This window comes from Arvicanthis niloticus, chromosome 4, assembly GCF_011762505.2.
Source record: "Arvicanthis niloticus isolate mArvNil1 chromosome 4, mArvNil1.pat.X, whole genome shotgun sequence".
Lineage (NCBI taxonomy): Eukaryota > Metazoa > Chordata > Mammalia > Rodentia > Muridae > Arvicanthis > Arvicanthis niloticus.
In genome coordinates this window covers 74,745,308-74,760,788 of record NC_047661.1, presented here as the reverse complement: position 1 = coordinate 74,760,788, position 15,481 = coordinate 74,745,308, and the positions used below count along the sequence as shown (strand labels likewise).

The 15,481-nt window shown below is 45.2% G+C and overlaps 1 protein-coding gene across 6 annotated transcripts in view; it reads left to right on the top strand.

The window, feature by feature from the left end:
• Positions 1-15,481, top strand: part of Prune1 (prune exopolyphosphatase 1) — a 31,250-nt gene that overhangs the window by 2,787 nt on the left and 12,982 nt on the right. For 3 of the 6 annotated variants that reach the window (XM_076932911.1, XM_034499475.2, XM_076932909.1), the window contains exons 2-3: positions 11,594-11,686; positions 14,442-14,644. In XM_076932911.1, coding sequence (XP_076789026.1) covers positions 11,648-11,686; positions 14,442-14,644 — 242 coding nt within the window. In that variant the 5' untranslated portion in view covers positions 11,594-11,647. Of the gene's footprint in view, positions 1-664; positions 690-4,837; positions 5,249-11,593; positions 11,687-12,489; positions 12,508-14,441; positions 14,645-15,481 lie in introns of those variants that run through there. The other 3 variants (XM_076932910.1, XM_076932912.1, XM_076932914.1) reach the window with 3 other exon arrangements.

Below are 15,481 nucleotides of genomic sequence, written 5' to 3'. Positions count from 1 at the left end.
GTAATCTTAGCCCTGGGCAGATTGAGGCAAACGGATTATTAGCTAAAGTACAGCCTGGGATACATACTGAGGTTGGGGCAGACCTGGGTGCCATGGTGAGACCCCCTCTTCTTAATCCCCCTAAGGAAAAAGAACCACCATATTTGGGGGAAGTTGTTTTAATACATAAGGCAATTTGAACCAGTTCTCATTGGTTACTCTTTCCTTGTGGGCTTCTGTCTCCACCCACCTGATGAGTTGTGTGCCATCACACTTTACCTGAGGTCTGCATATTTTGTTTACTTTTCGGTGTGTTTGTTTTTGAGATGGTCTTATATAGATAGCCCAGGCTGGCCTTGAAGTCCCAGTGTAGCCGAGGTTGAGCTTGAACTTCTAGTCCTGCTTCTACTTCCTGGGTATTGGGATTATAGGAGTCTTCTGTGATGCCCAGCCTGACCATCTTCTTGTTTATTTTATTTATATGAGACAGGGTCTCACTATATAGTAGCTGTGGCTGGCTTGGAATTATGTAGATCAAACCAGTCTCAAATGCAGAGATCCACCTGCCTCTACCTGCCAAGTGCTGGGATCAAAAGCCCTTGAAAATATGTTTTCTTTTTTGTTTTATGTGTGTAGGCATTTGTACATTTAAGTGCACTGCCCATAGACTGCAGAAGAGGACGTTGGATCCCCTGGACCTGGAGTTGCAGGTGGTTGTGAGTCACCAGATGTGGGTGCTGAGTCCTTTGTAAGATCAGTCTGAGTTACTAAGCAGTGAGACATTTCTCTAACCCTAAACAAATTGTTAAACTTATTTGTTTAGTGCAGTGTTGGGAGCCACACCCCTGCAGTAGACACACTCGGAAGTCAGAGGAGACTTTCCCCATGTTCCCTCCAACCAAGCCTGGCCTCCCAGCAATCAAATTTAGGTTGTTATGTTTGATAACAAATGCCTGTTTCTGCTGAACCGTCTCATCCCATCCGTCTCTCCCACTCTTTCTGTCTTCACAAAACAATGAGTTTTTCATCTTCACACACACACAGATATTTAGGGGCTAAAGCGATGGCTCATCCATTAAAAGGGCTTACTATTCTTGCCACATTCTGTTTTTAGCAACTATGCTGGATTGATCACAACCGTCCATAATTTCATCTCCAGAGATATGTGGAATCTCTAATCTCTGAAGGCATCTGTACTTACATGTACAGACACAAATAATTTAAAAATAAATTTTTCCCAAAATCTTCAAAAAATAAGAATAAAAAAAAAAAAAAAAAGAATAACTCTGGGGGCTGGAGAGATGGCTCATTGGCTAAGAGAACTGGCTGCTCTTCCAGAGGTCCTGAGTTCAATTCCCAGCAACTACATGGCACTCCTGTCTGTCTGACTGAGTGTATGTATATGTCTGCACATGCATGTATCCAAGGAGACCAGAAGAGGATGCCTGGATCTTGAGTTACAGGCAGTTGCGAGCCATCTGAGTTGGGTCTTGGGAACAGAATTTTTGGTCTCTGGAAGAGCAGCAAGCACTCTTAACTGCTGTGTCTCCTACCTCTAATGTAGAGCATTATTCTAAGTGCTATCCTGTTGAGTTTCTTCCAGAATTGGTAACTATTTCCACTGTTTAGTGAGAAGCTCTTGGGTCTGAAAACTCACCCCAAAGCAGGAATCTTTTTTTCCGGCATTTGCCCTGCACACCCACTCCCACAGACAACAGTGCCTCTACTGTGTCAGCAAGTGTGGCAGTAGGTTTGACTTTTCCAGCATTACCCTATCCCTGTCCTTCTCCACACTCCTCCTTTAAGGAGCAAAATCTAGTTCCTTTGTGAACCTGTGTACTTCTCCTGAAGGTGACTGAGTCTTAGAATCTTCTCAGCACACAGCCTCACTAGGGCAGGGAGTAAGTTGAACATGGACTCTAAGAATGTTAGCTGAGAAGCCAGTAGCAGTATATGCTGGGGGATGCCAATAATTTTAATTCTTTTCAATTATAGAAATATATAAGGAAAACTTTGAAGCATAAAACAGATATGAAGTGTAAAAGATAAAGGTCTGTTCTTATTCCTTTCCATCCAGTTCCCCAAGAATCTGTTAATATTTCCTTTTTAAAAAGAAATTTGTGTGTGTGCGTGTGTGTTTGTGTATCTGTGTGTATCTGCCACATGAACACTCGTTCAGAGGGGGTTTATTAAGTCCCCTGGAGCTGGAATTACAAGCTGTTGTGAACCAACCATGTGTGTGCTAGCAACTGCCGAGCTCTCCAGCCTCCTGTTAATGTTTCTTGTATAGACAGAGCCTGACCTCAGCCTGGTCTACATAGCAAATTCCAGGCTGTCAAGGGCTACATAGAGAGACCCTGTTTAAAACAAACAAGAGCTTTTTTGGAGCTTCCAGCAGAGGAGTACAGAGATGTGTATACCCTGACCAAAGATCAGTCTTTAGATAGGGAAGGTTGTCCTCTTCAGGGCTAGTGCATCTTCAGGAGAAATGTGGGTGGGGCAGTGAAGGAAATAATTGGACCCTGGCCAAGCAGGGTGGATCAGCAGAATTTGTCTTGATGATCAATAAGATGATGTCTCAGCCAGATTACCCTCACATGTGACTCTGTAAAGAGAAACCAGATCCAGACAGACACACCTTTAAATGACATCTGTGGGAGTCATGAATGCTTGGCTTTTGCATGGGACAGAGATAGCAGATTGTAGCTAGATCTCCTTATTTTTAGCATGTGACACCAGAAGACTTTTCTGTAGTCTTTGCCGCATGACAGTAGTTTGTTCTACTGAAAGGAAATTTACATAGCTGGGCTTAGTGGCTGAGGTTGAGTTGGGAAGATCCCAAGTTAAGGGGCAACCTGGACTACAGAAGAGGTTCCTAGATAGCCTGTGCTGTATTTTAAAAAACAAACAAAAAACCAGAAAGGGCCTGGCACTGTTGGCTCATGCCTTTGATCCCATCACTCAATCCCAGGTAGAGGCAGGAGAGGCAGGTGGATCTCTTTAAATTTGAGACCAAGTCTATAAGAATGAGTTCCAGGACAGCCAGGGCTACACAGAAAACCCTGTCTTGGGAAACAACAAACAAACAAACAAACAAAAACAGAAAGGAGCTAGGCTTGAAACCTTGTCTCGAAACAGAAATAAGCAGGAAAAGAGGGGAAAGGAAAGCCTGTTTGCACCTGTTTTAAGTGAGCTCGGCTTCCTAGTGACTCGTCTTCAGTAGGAAAGACTTTCTTAGTGGTGGGGCTACACTTCTGGCTGGACTAGGAACAAAGGTACACTTCTCAGGCGAGACACTGCAGTCAGGAGCAAATAGTAGCTTGTCCTTTGTCCTTTCATCAGAGGTCTCACGGTTTTTCTGTTAGTATCATGTAGAGTAACTATCCACCATAGTCATCCTCAGGAGGGAAGTTGTTTTGTTTTTTTGGTTTTTTTTTTTTTTTTTTTTTAGCCCTAAACCCTCTTCCTGCCTGCCATCCAGGCTATCAAACAAGACACTTCTGGATATAATTTCAACTAATGGCCCACCTTCTTCTCTAAAAACAGTTTTTTTCAGATTTATTTTTTATGTGTATGAGTGTTTTTCTGTTATATATGTATGGACATCACATGCATGCCTGATGCACTCAGAGGTTAGAGGATGTCAGTTCCTCTGAGGGCATCAGGCAGATATTATGGGATAGTTGTGAGCTACTCTGTAGTGTTGGGAAACAAACTGGGGTCTTCTTCGAGACCAAGTGCTGGTTTTGTTTTGATGCTTTTTGGAGTTTTCTTTTCTTTTTTTCTTTCTTTTTTTTTTTTTTTCTTTTTTTTTGTTTTTTTGAGAAAGTTTCTCTGTGTAGTCCTGGCTGTCCTGGACCTCACTCTGTAGACCAGGCTGGCCTCGAACTCAGAAATTCGCCTGCCTCTGCCTCCCAAGCGCTGGGATTAAAGGCGTGAGCCACCACCGACCGGCAGTACAAGTATTCTTAACCACTGAATATTTCTCTAGCCTTTCTCCTTTACATTTGTTTATATGACATTAATTTATTATGTGTGCATACGCTCATATGCCACAGTGCACATGTAGAGGTCAGAGAATAGATAGTTCTCAAGAGTGACTGCTCCACCATGTGGGTCCCAGTGATTGAACTCGGGTTGTCAGGCTAGAGAGCATCACCTTTACCCAAGGAGCCATGACCAGTCACGTTCTTTCAGAAAGCTTTTTGGCTGGATGTGGTGGCTCACACCGTTAGTATTAGCTGGAGGATCTCTGTGAATTAAAGGCCAACCTGGTCTACATATTGAATTCTAGGGCAGCCATGGCTACATAGATAGACTGTCTGTAAACAACAACAAACTAAGCATGGTGACACATGCTGTAATCCTAGCACTTGGGAGGTGGAAGCAGGAAAATTACCAGGAGTTGAAGGCCAGCTGGGATGCAGTGACAGTAGGTAGGTTTGGTGGCACATGCCTTTGATCCCAGGCAGAAGCATCCAGATCTTTGTGAGTTCAAGGCCAGCCAGGTCAGCATAGCTAAATCCTGTCCTTAAAAAAAAAAAAAGAAAGAAAGAAAGAAAGAAAAAATTGTTTCTCATGGCTCTCAGATTCAGTTTCTTCCCTTGGCAGCTCAGGTTTCTCCTGCTGCTAAGTTTAGCTGTATTTTCCCTGAACTCCTCCCCTGGTTAGAAAACAGACACTGTTTGGCTGTGTGTTCAGCTGGTGGAGAGGTGGGTTGGAGGTGAGAGTTACATATTTTTCCTAAACAAGAAGTACTTGTCTTCTAAGTTGGGGCAGCCACGCCCACAGGAGTCTCCACTTTCTGGAGCAGTCATGAAGAGTGCTCTTCCACTCTAAGGATCTTCCAGTTTGGACCCGACGCTGCGTTATGAGTTAGGGGCACACGTGCATGGAAGAGTATGGAGCCCTTTTAGGAATCATCTTTCCTGAGAACTGCTGCTGCAGGAAGCTAGAGAGGGAGAGGATCTCCTCCTGGCACCAAGGATGGCTTCACAGAGAAGGGAGCTCTCTACAGGGTAGCACCAGAGTGGGCAGGGAGGAGCAGAGGGAGAAGAGGGAGAGGTGCTTCATTTACAGAAGAGGCTCTTAGGTGATGTCTCTTTGAATCATGCATGATATGAAACAAATTAGTGTCATCCTCTTCTTGGTTTTTTGGGCCATGGTCTCACAGTAGTCCAGGTGGGCTTGGAACTCATTGTGTAGTCCATACTGGCCTCGGAGTTGCTGCAGTCCTCCTACCTCAGCAGCCCAAGGACTAGGATTAAAGGTATGCACTAATATGCCCAATTTATTCTCATTAAAAAAAAAATTTAGCTGGGTGTAATGGCACAAGCCTCTAGTCTCAGCACTCTGAAGCAGAGGGAGGTGGATCTCTGTGAGTTCAAGGTCAGCCTGGTCGACAGAGCGAGTTCCAGACAGCCAGGGCTACACAGAGAAACCCTGTCTCAAAGTTTTTTAATTATATGTATACATGTGTATCTATGTGTGGGGAATATGCGTGTGAATAGAGATACCCCTGGAAGCCAGAAAATAGCATAGGATCCCCTGGAGCTGGAGAACAATACATGAGCCATCTCTCTAGCCCATAAAATAAAAATTCTTAACATTTGTTTATCCATCTTATGGGGGTTGGGTAGGGAACACGCAGCAGCAAGCACATCTGTAAAGGTCAGAACAGCTTGTCGAGATGCCCAACTCTTCCCACCATGTTGGTCTTAGGGACTGAACTCCGGGACTGAGACTAGGGAACTTAGGGACTGAACTGGCAGCCTTTGCCCACTGAGCACCCACACAGGTAAGACGCAGTGTTGGACTCAGTCCTAGTCTGTGATCGTCCAAACGGTGTTCTGCTGCTTCCTCACAGTGAATAGTGCAAAGGACCTCACAAGGCACACACACCATGGTTTGGGGGCACCTAATCCAGGCAGGCCTGGGCATCAGAGGGTGGTGCTGGTCGGGGTGGGAAGGCTGCATGTCTTTGGTCTGCTCAGATCCAGGACTGCCACCAATGACAAAGCATTTCTGCCATCTGCTGCTGGCCTTGCATGAGGACTAGAGTTTGCCGCTCATCTTACGATTGGAGACCACTTCTCTTCCTTTCACACTGTGAGATGGCTTTGGTCCCTTTCCTCCACATTGGGGATCTGACTGGCCATGATTCAGCTGCAGTTACAGGGATTTGGAAAGGCTCTCCAAGACCTTCCTCTCACTCCTGGCTCAGCCTTTCTCTGGTTCTCTTCTGCTTCCCTTCAGCTGGGACACATGGCCTTCAGTGTTTACAACCCTTCTAGCTTCAGGGAGTCAGTCACCTCTCTTGGGTTTTCCTGTCACTTTGGTCTACAGCCATCTTGGATGATCCTTGGTGTCTGGGAGACAGGAGCCTTCCCTAGTCTCAGGAGGAGTCAAAGGAGATGTTATGTCACGTGACTGAGGTCTTAGGTGTAGACTTCTCTTACTGCAAAAGAGTCTCCAGTTGCCAAGTATGGTGGTCTGCAAATGCAATTCCAGCATTGGGGTGGCTAAGGCAAGACGATTTTGAGTTTGAAGCAAGACTCCTCTTAGGAAACAAAACATTACAAAAAAGAAAGAAAAATTGAGGCGGAGAGGTAGCTCAGTGGTTAAGAACACCAGCTGCTCTTCCAGAGGACCTGAGTTCAATTACAGCACTCATGGTGGCTCACAACAATCTGTAACTCCAGTTCCGAGAGGTACAACCCGCTCTCTGGTCTCTGTGGGCAATGCACACAAGTGGTGCCTAGACATACATGTAAGCAGAACATCCAAATGCAGAAAATAAAAATCTCCAAAAATGATTTTTTTTAAATGTTGAAAAAGACTGGTGCCCCCCGAACCCCGTGGTGCTTTTTGATATTTCTGAGTTCACACTGTATACAGACACAGTGCACAACCCTCAAATCAGGCTAGTTGGTGGATCTATCATTCTGACATTTTCATCTCGCACAGCTGGGTATTTGTTGTTTTGTTTTTCTCCTTGGAGACAGTCTCACCTGTCTGTCTTTGAACTCAGAAATCTGCCAGCCTCTGCCTCTCAAGTGCTGGGATTGAAGTCACATGCTGCTACACACTCAACTGTTTTCTGTTTGTTTGTTTGTTTGTGGGGTTTGTTGTTGTTCTTTTGTTTGTTTTGTTTTTTGAGACAGGGTTTCTCTGTAGCCCAGGCTATACTAGAACTTGCTTTGTAGATCAGGCTGGCTTTAAACTCACAAAAATCATCCTGCCTCTGCCTCCTGAGTGCTGGGATTGAAGTGTCTGCCACGACCACCAGGCTCCTTAATATAAGACACAGGGTCTCATGTAGCCTAGGCTGGCCTTGAAATTGCTTTGTAGCTGAACTTCTGATCCTCATCTACACTCATATCTGGGACAATAGGTGTGTGCTGCCACCCCCAGCTCACTTAGTGTGTGTTAGACCAGGACTTCTTACGTGGAGGGCAAGCACTCTGTTGTTACCTGAGCTGTCTCTAGCACTGATGTGTGTTGCTGCTTGTTTCTTTGGCTTTTTGAAGGAAGAGCCTCACATAGCACATGCTAGCTTCACACACACATGCAGAGCAATGGAGATTTCTGGTCCTTTTGCCCCACCCCCTGAGTGAAGTGGGGTGCAGGATATGCACCCCTATACCTCATACTTCATCCTTCTGGAATGGAGTTTTGCTATACAGTGCAGGCAGGCCATAACTCTGTGTAATCCAGACTGGCCTCAGCCTCCTTAATTAGTGCTGGGGTTATAGGCATGAACCACCATACCTGACAAGGGGGCAATGCTCTTTAGGAAGTAATCAATTAATTATTCTGTACGTATTTGTCATGGCCCACATGTTGAGGTCAGAGGATAATTTGTAGGAGTCAGAATTGGGTCTCCTTCCAGCATATGAGGTTTGAACTCAGGTCTTTGGGCTTGGCAGCAAGCACCTTCACTGCTAAGGCATCTCTCTGGTGCAAGGGTTCCATACGGGCAGATCTTGAGAGCAAATTTCCTTTAGGGGCCCTTTGCCCCCAGAGGCCTGGCAAACAATCCTTACTTTTTGTAGTACGAATAAGAAAAGAGAAAGAGAATGGTTGGAAAAAGAAGACTATCTTGGGGTTGGAGAGATGGCTCAGTGGTTAAGAGCACTAGCTGCTCTTCCAGAGGTCCTAAGTTCAATTCCCAGCAACCACATGGTGGCTCACAACCATCTGCAATGGGATGCCCTCTTCTGGTGTGTCTGAGGACAGTGACAGTGTACTCACATACATAAAATAAATAAAATCCTTAAAAAAAAAAAAAAAAAGCCTATCTTGGGAAGCTCAATGTTAGAGCACTTGCCTAGCACGAGCCACTATGTTCAGTTTCCAGCACCACAGAACAAAAGCATCAGCCTGTTTAGTAGCTGCAGATGAAGGGCTGGAGAGATGGCTCAGGGTTAGGAACACTGGCTGCTCTTGTAGAGGACCTTGGTTTGGCTTGCAGCACCTTCCTGGAAGCTCACGTCCATCTGTAACTCCAGTTGCATGCCTGCTTATGGCCTCTGCAGGCACCAGGCATGTACATGGTGCATATGCATAATCAGACAAAACACCCATACACGTGAAATAAATAAATCTTTAAAAAAAGGAACAAAGTTGCCCATGGCAGAGTATACCCCTAGAAGTCTAAACTGTTCTGGTAGGGGGAAGGTCACATAAATAAGGACAGTGACTCTAGGTTTCCTCTGAATTTTTTCCTAATGTTGCATTCCTTGATAAGGAATGGCCCCAGCCGGGCGGTGGTGGCGCACGCCTTTAATCCCAGCACTTGGGAGGCAGAGGCAGGTGGATTTCTGAGTTCGAGGCCAGCCTGGTCTACAGAGTGAGCTCCAGGACAGCCAGGGCTACACAGAGAAACCCTGTCTCGAAAAACAAAACAAAAACAAAAACAAACAAACAAACAAAAAAAGGAATGGCCCCTTGCTGTTTTAGTCTTCTGACCCTTTTCCTAGTTTACTAAACTCTCTGCCTAGCAGCTTTCCCTGACAAGGAGCTGTGGTGGCTTTCTGCCTTGCTGCCTCCTTCATGTAACCCAGTAGTCTTCAGCTGGGGCAGTTTATCAAGTGTGGAGACGGGTTAGGGTTGTTATGACTGCAGTGCTATCTGCATCGACTGGGTAGAGGCCAGAGATCCTGTCAAATGTTCTGTAAGGTGCTGGACAGCCCCTCAGCGCAGGCTAGCCAGCTCAGAACAGCAGTGTTGGAACGAAGGAACCTTGCACTGACCCGTATGTCTTGCTTTGTCTCATTCAAGCCTAATAACTTAGATCTGATGCCGGAACAGCATGGTGGGAGGAGAGAGCCTACTCCCTCGAGCCATCCTCTGTTATCTATGCACACGCAGAGTAGATGGTGGGGGTGGAGGTGGCAGCATTATAGTTTTTTGAGATTGGGTTTTGCTGTGAGCCTTGGCTGACCTAGAACTTGAAATGTAGATCAGGCTGCTCCCAAATTGGCAGGTCTGCCGCTGTCTCCCAAGTGCTAGGATGAAAGGTATGTGCCACCATGCCTAGCTCCCATTTTTTGTTTTTTAATAGGGTATTTTAAGGACTGAAGGTATCCTCAGTTGATAGAGTGCTTGCCTAGCATGCACAACCCAGGGGTCACTCACCAACAACACATAAACCAGACATGACGGTACATGACCGTAACCCTAGTGCTAGCAAGGTTGAAATAGGAAGATCAAAGAGTCAAGGACTGTTTGGATTATTTAGCAAACCCCTACCTCAAGGGTGAGGTATGTTCCTCAATAGTAGAGTGCTTGTTATCAGCTGGACTTTTCAATTTCGGAGCCAGCCGTGGTGGCTCACACCTTTAATTCCAGCACTGGAGGAAGAGGGACAGAAGCAGGTAGATCTCTATGAGTTCATGGCAAGATCCCATCTCAAAATGAAACAAAACACCAAAAGTTCTGGCTTTGGAAATGGCTGTCTTAGGGTTACTGCTGCTGAGAGGAAACACAGAGCAAAGCAGCCTGGGGAGGAAAAGGTTTATTTGGCCTCTGCTGCCTCATCACTGTTCGTTATTGATGGAAGTCAGGACAGGAACTCAGACAGGGTAGACATTTGGAGGCAGGGGCTGATACAGAGCCCATCAAGGGGTGCTGCTTACTAGCTTCTTCCTCATGGCTTGCTTAGTCTGCTTTCTTATAGAACCTAGGACCACTAGTCTGCCAATGGGCTGTATTCTCCCAAATCAACAACCAATTAAGAAAATGCCCTACAGACTTGCCTTCATGCGAACCAGTCCTATGGAGGCATTTTCTTTCTTTTCTTTTCTTTCTTTTTTTTTTTTTTAAGATTTATTTATTTATTTTATGTATATGAGCAAACTGTCTTAGACATGCCAGAAGAGGGCATCAGATTCCATTACAGATGGTTGTGAACCACCATGTGGCTGCTGGGAATTGAACTCAGGACCTCAGCAGTCTCTTAAACGCTGAGTCATCTCTCTAACCCCTGAAGACATTTTTTTTAATTGAGGCGCCTTCTCTCCAATGACTATAACTTGTGTCGAATTGATATAAAACTAACCAGCACAATGGCTAAATGAATAAAGTATTTAGCATGAAAGTGTGAGGACAGAAGTTCAGATTCTCAGAACCCATGTAAAGCTAGCTGCTACAACATGCATCTGTAATCTTAGTGCACCTCCAGCAAAGCAAGATGGGAGACAGACAGACTCCTTGAAAACTGTGGGCATGCTGTAGTGACCAAGAGATGCTCCCCCAAAAAGAAGGAAGGAGAGGACCAACATCTGAGGTTGGCACTGTGTCTTGCTCACACAGGCACACACTTGCATGCACACATAAATTCATTGAAATAAGTGTACAAGCCAGGCCAGCTCGTGTGTAATCCCAGCATCTAAGGGGCTGGGGCATGGATTCAAGGCCAGTCAGGGCTACAGAGTGAGAACGTCTCTAAAGCCAATCCAAACCAAAAATCCAGAACAGTTTCAGCAGCAGCAACCCTTTTGCTGTGGGTTATGTGTTTACTTTCTTAGTGTGGCATACAAAGTAATGAGTGTGGGTGAAGGTGCCTGTAAGTTCAGGCCCTGGACCACATGGCATAGAGTCTGGAGAACAGCTTTCCCAGGGACCAAACTCAGGTCATCAGGCCTGGTAGACACTCTTACCCTTATCCACTGAACCTTCTTGCTTGTAGATTTTACTTTTTACCTTTATTCGCAGAGCCTCTTTGCTTATTTTTGTAGCTTAGGAATGTAAAAATTCTTCTTCTAGTTTGAAAGTAAGGGTGATGAGTGGCAGCTTAGTCCTGGAGTCCTTGAGGGTGTGGCTTAACTGTCCCTTTCCAGAGCATTGTGATTCTGCAGGAGCAATCTGATAATGGTGTAGTGTTCCGAGAGTTAGCACGCAAGGACTCCCGGTAATAGAAGGAAAAATGCATCTTTCTGCTGACTGGATGTATATAACTGCTTAAGGCCTAGCGTTAAACCTTGGGCCCTCTCTGCTAATCCCTGTACGGTATCTTATCCTCTGAGGGTCGGTGAGAAGATGTATGTGATGCCCCACCTGAGTGAGGTATCGGAAATGCAGAGATGGTTATCAGTTTCTCCTTCCCTTGTAGGAGTCCAGGCCTCTACATGTTGTGCTGGGAAATGAAGCCTGTGACTTAGACTCCATGGTGTCTGCTCTTGCCCTGGCCTTCTACCTAACAAAGGTGAGTAACAAGAAACAGTCCTTTAGAGTGAAAAGATTTAGATTTAAGGCTCAGCTCAGCCACTTACCAGTATTTAGCCTTGGCTAAACTGAAGTGAAGACTCATTTGTGTAAGCCCTTGGAAGTGGGATAAAGGCCGCTCTGTTTCATTGACAGACAGACAGACAGATGTTGGAAGCAGGAGGCAAGAAGGGCCATTCTGTTTCATTAACAAACCGGAGGTGGGGGAGTGTGGGGAGGGAGGGAGGCTGGAGAGATGACTCAGAGGACCAGGGTTCAATTCCCCAGCACCTACATGGTAGTTAACCATTTACTATTCCAGTTCCAAGGGATCAAAATGCCTTCTTTTGACCTCCAGACGCACCAAGCATACCTGTGGTACACATATGACACACAGGTCAAACATTCAATATAAAATAAGGTGAATAATTCAGTAAAAAAATAAAAGTTGGAGAGTGGGTGGGCTAGCTCAGTCATTTTGGTGTTTAAGCATGAAGACCAGAGTTTGACCCTTAGAATGACATAAAGTCAGATGTGGTAGCACTCCCTTCTCATCCCGGCACCAGGGAGGCAGACAGGCAGGTCTTGGGCAAGCAGGGAGCAGGATGCTGGTGCCTTAGAGATGACACCTGAGGTTGTCCTCTGAGCTCTACACATGCTTATGCAGGTACATGTGCACCTGTGCACAGCACTTTGTTGAGTTGTGTTACCCTCTGAGACGTATAAATCTGGTTTGAGGGATGTCTTTCTATTGCAGTGAGAAGACAACATGACCAAGGCAAGGCAGTGCACGCCTTTAATACCAGCATTCAAGAGAGACAGGTAGATCTTTGGGTTCAAGGCCAGCCTGGTCTACAGAGCAAGTTCCAGGACAGCCAGGGCTACACAGAGGAAACCCTGTCTTGAAACACAAAACCAAAAAGAAAAAAAAAAGCATTTAATTGGGCCTGGCTTACAGGTTCAGAGGTTCAGTCCATTTTCATTATGGTACCATGCAGGCAGACACGGTGCTGGAGAAGGAGCTGAGAGTTCTACATCTGGATCCACAGGCGTCAGGAAGAGAGAGCCACTGGGCCCTTGAAACCTCAAAGCCCACTTCTAGTTATACCTCATGCCTCCTCCAATAAAGCCACACCTTCCAGTCTTCTCAAATAGTGCCACTTCCTTGATAACTAAACATTCACACATATGGGCCTATTGGGGTCCTTTACACCACAAGGAATTTGTAAAACTATAAAGTTATATTTAAATAGCTTATTGAGGTTCCTTATGGATACCAATTATCTAGAATTTTTCTTTCCCAGATTAGTTTTGGGTTTTTGTTTGGTTAGTTGGTTTGGTTTGTTTGTTTGTTTGTTTTGACAGGCTTTCATTTATTTCTCATTGACACTGAACTCACTAGGTAGCTGAGGGCAACACTGAACTTTAAATTCTGTTTCGGGCCAGAGAGATGGCTCAGGGGTTAAGAGCACTGACTGCTCTTCCAGAGGTCCTGAGTTCAGTTCCCAGCAACCACGTGGTGCCTCACAACCATCTCTAATGATGTCTGATGTCCTCTTCTGGTGTGTCTGAAGAGAGCATACATAAAATATAAATAAATAAATCTTTGAATTCTGCTTCTACCTCCTGCTGGGCTTATAGCCATAAACACCATATAGTTTCTGCAGTGTTGGGAATCCTAGGCCTCTTGCACACCAGGTAAGCACTAGACCAACTAAGCTACATCCTTGCCAGCACAGGTCAACTAGAAAGGTTTTTAGTTTGTTTGTTTTTTCAAGACATGGTTTCACCAAGCAGTGGTGGCTCACACCTTTAATCCCAGCACTTGGGAGGCAGGGGCAGGGGCAGGGGCAGGGGCAGGGGCAGGGGCAGGGGCAGAGGGGCAGAGGCAGAGGGGCAGAGGCAGAGGGGCAGAGGCAGGGAGAGAGAGAGACAGACAGACAGAGACAGACAGACAGACATCGTTTCTTGTTTGTTTTTTCAAGACAGAGTTTCTCTATGTAACATCCCTGGCTGTCCTAGAACTCTCTTTGTAGATCAGGATACCATCAGACTCACAGAGATCCACCTGCTCCTGCCTCTGGAGTGCTAGGGTCAAAGGCTTGCACCACCACTCCCAGTAGCATATTTATTCTCAGTTTATGTGTATGGGTGTTTTGCCTATATATATGTGTAAGCACCAAGTGTGTGCCAGGTGCCCTCAGAGTCTAGAAGAGGGCATCAGATTCCCTGGGACCAGAGTTGTAAATGGCTGAGTTACCATGTGGTTACTGGGAATGGAACCTGGGTCCTCTGGAAGAGCAGCCAGTGCTTTTAACCTCTGAATCATCTCCAACCCCTGCCCGGGTCAACTCTTAAGGACTGATTATTTCTTAGAGCTTGAAGTCTATACCTAGGCCTTTTCCATAAAGTTGATTTCTGTGTCATTGCTAAGAAGGAGAGCAAGGACCATTTTCTCAGAACATTAGAGTGCAGCTCAATTACAGAATGTAAGCCTCCATGGTCAAGGCTTTCAGCTTGATTCTCCAGTATTTAAAAAAAAAAAAAAGCCATCCCTTTATTTTTATAGGCTTGTTGATTGTGGCCTTGAGAGGTGGTAACTTATCCAAGATCATATCTCCTTGGCCTTTTGTTTTGCATATGTGTATTAGGGAGAGAACTCAGAACCCAGCCTCAGGGTGAGAGTTAGGGTTGGGGTTACTTTTTCTTGCAGTTTCCTAAGCCTTATTATGTCTTCTTTTCAATTCCCTAACTAGACATCTGAAGCAGAAGACATCTTTATACCAGTTTTAAATATAAAGCGTTCTGAGCTTCCTCTACGAGGGGACAATGTCTTCTTCCTCCAGGAGGTTAAGATTCCAGAGCCAGCGCTGATCTTCCGGGATGAGATTGACCTCCTTGCATTGCACCAGGCTGGCCAGCTCACCCTCATCCTTGTTGACCACCATATTTTACCCAAGTAAGTAGACGGTCATTAAGTCAATGAAGTGGACACTCGGCCTGCACAGAGAGAAAGGAAAGAGAGCTGCCCTCTGGAGCCTCAAAGGCCCATTTGTTGTCACTGTTCTGATTTGTTTGTTTTGTTTGCTCTTTATGTGAGACAGGGCCTCATTGTGCAACCTTGGCTGGCCTGGAGCTCACTGTGTGTTCCAGTCTGGCCTTGAGGTCTAAAACCCACCTGCCTCAGGGGCTAACTCTAATTGATGGGTCATATCCAATATATAAAAAAAACTATTAAAAATAGTGTCATTTCTCTAGTTATGTGATGTTTATGATATAAAGAAACAAATATATAGTGAGTTCAAACTAAATAATCATTCAAAATAACTTAAATCTGCCTTCAATGTCAGAAGTTTTTACTGTTTTGAAATACAGGAATAATATGTTCTAGTAGACTCTATAAATATCACAGTCATGTCTGTTCAACAAATGTGTACATCCATAACAATTCCACTTCTAATTTAGGACTAGAAAAAGCTGCCAGAAAGCACATGAGTATGATTCTTGTCTAAGTATGTCTGGCTCCTGCTAGTCTTAAAAATGTATATTTTTCTCTTGAGCATACTGTGGTTGTACCAAGAAGTTATAGTTGCCCGAGGGCATCCCTGCATCCATGAATTTACTGGTTAAAACCTTTTTGCTGAAGTGGATGAAGGTGACAGTTTTCATGCATCTTTCAGTCAGGAAGAGGGAGGTGATAAAGAGATCATTGTAGCGGGTGCTGGAGGCACACCATAACTATACATGGACCTACCTCATTGTGCTGAAGGGAAACTGAGAGCAAAAGGACTCTCCA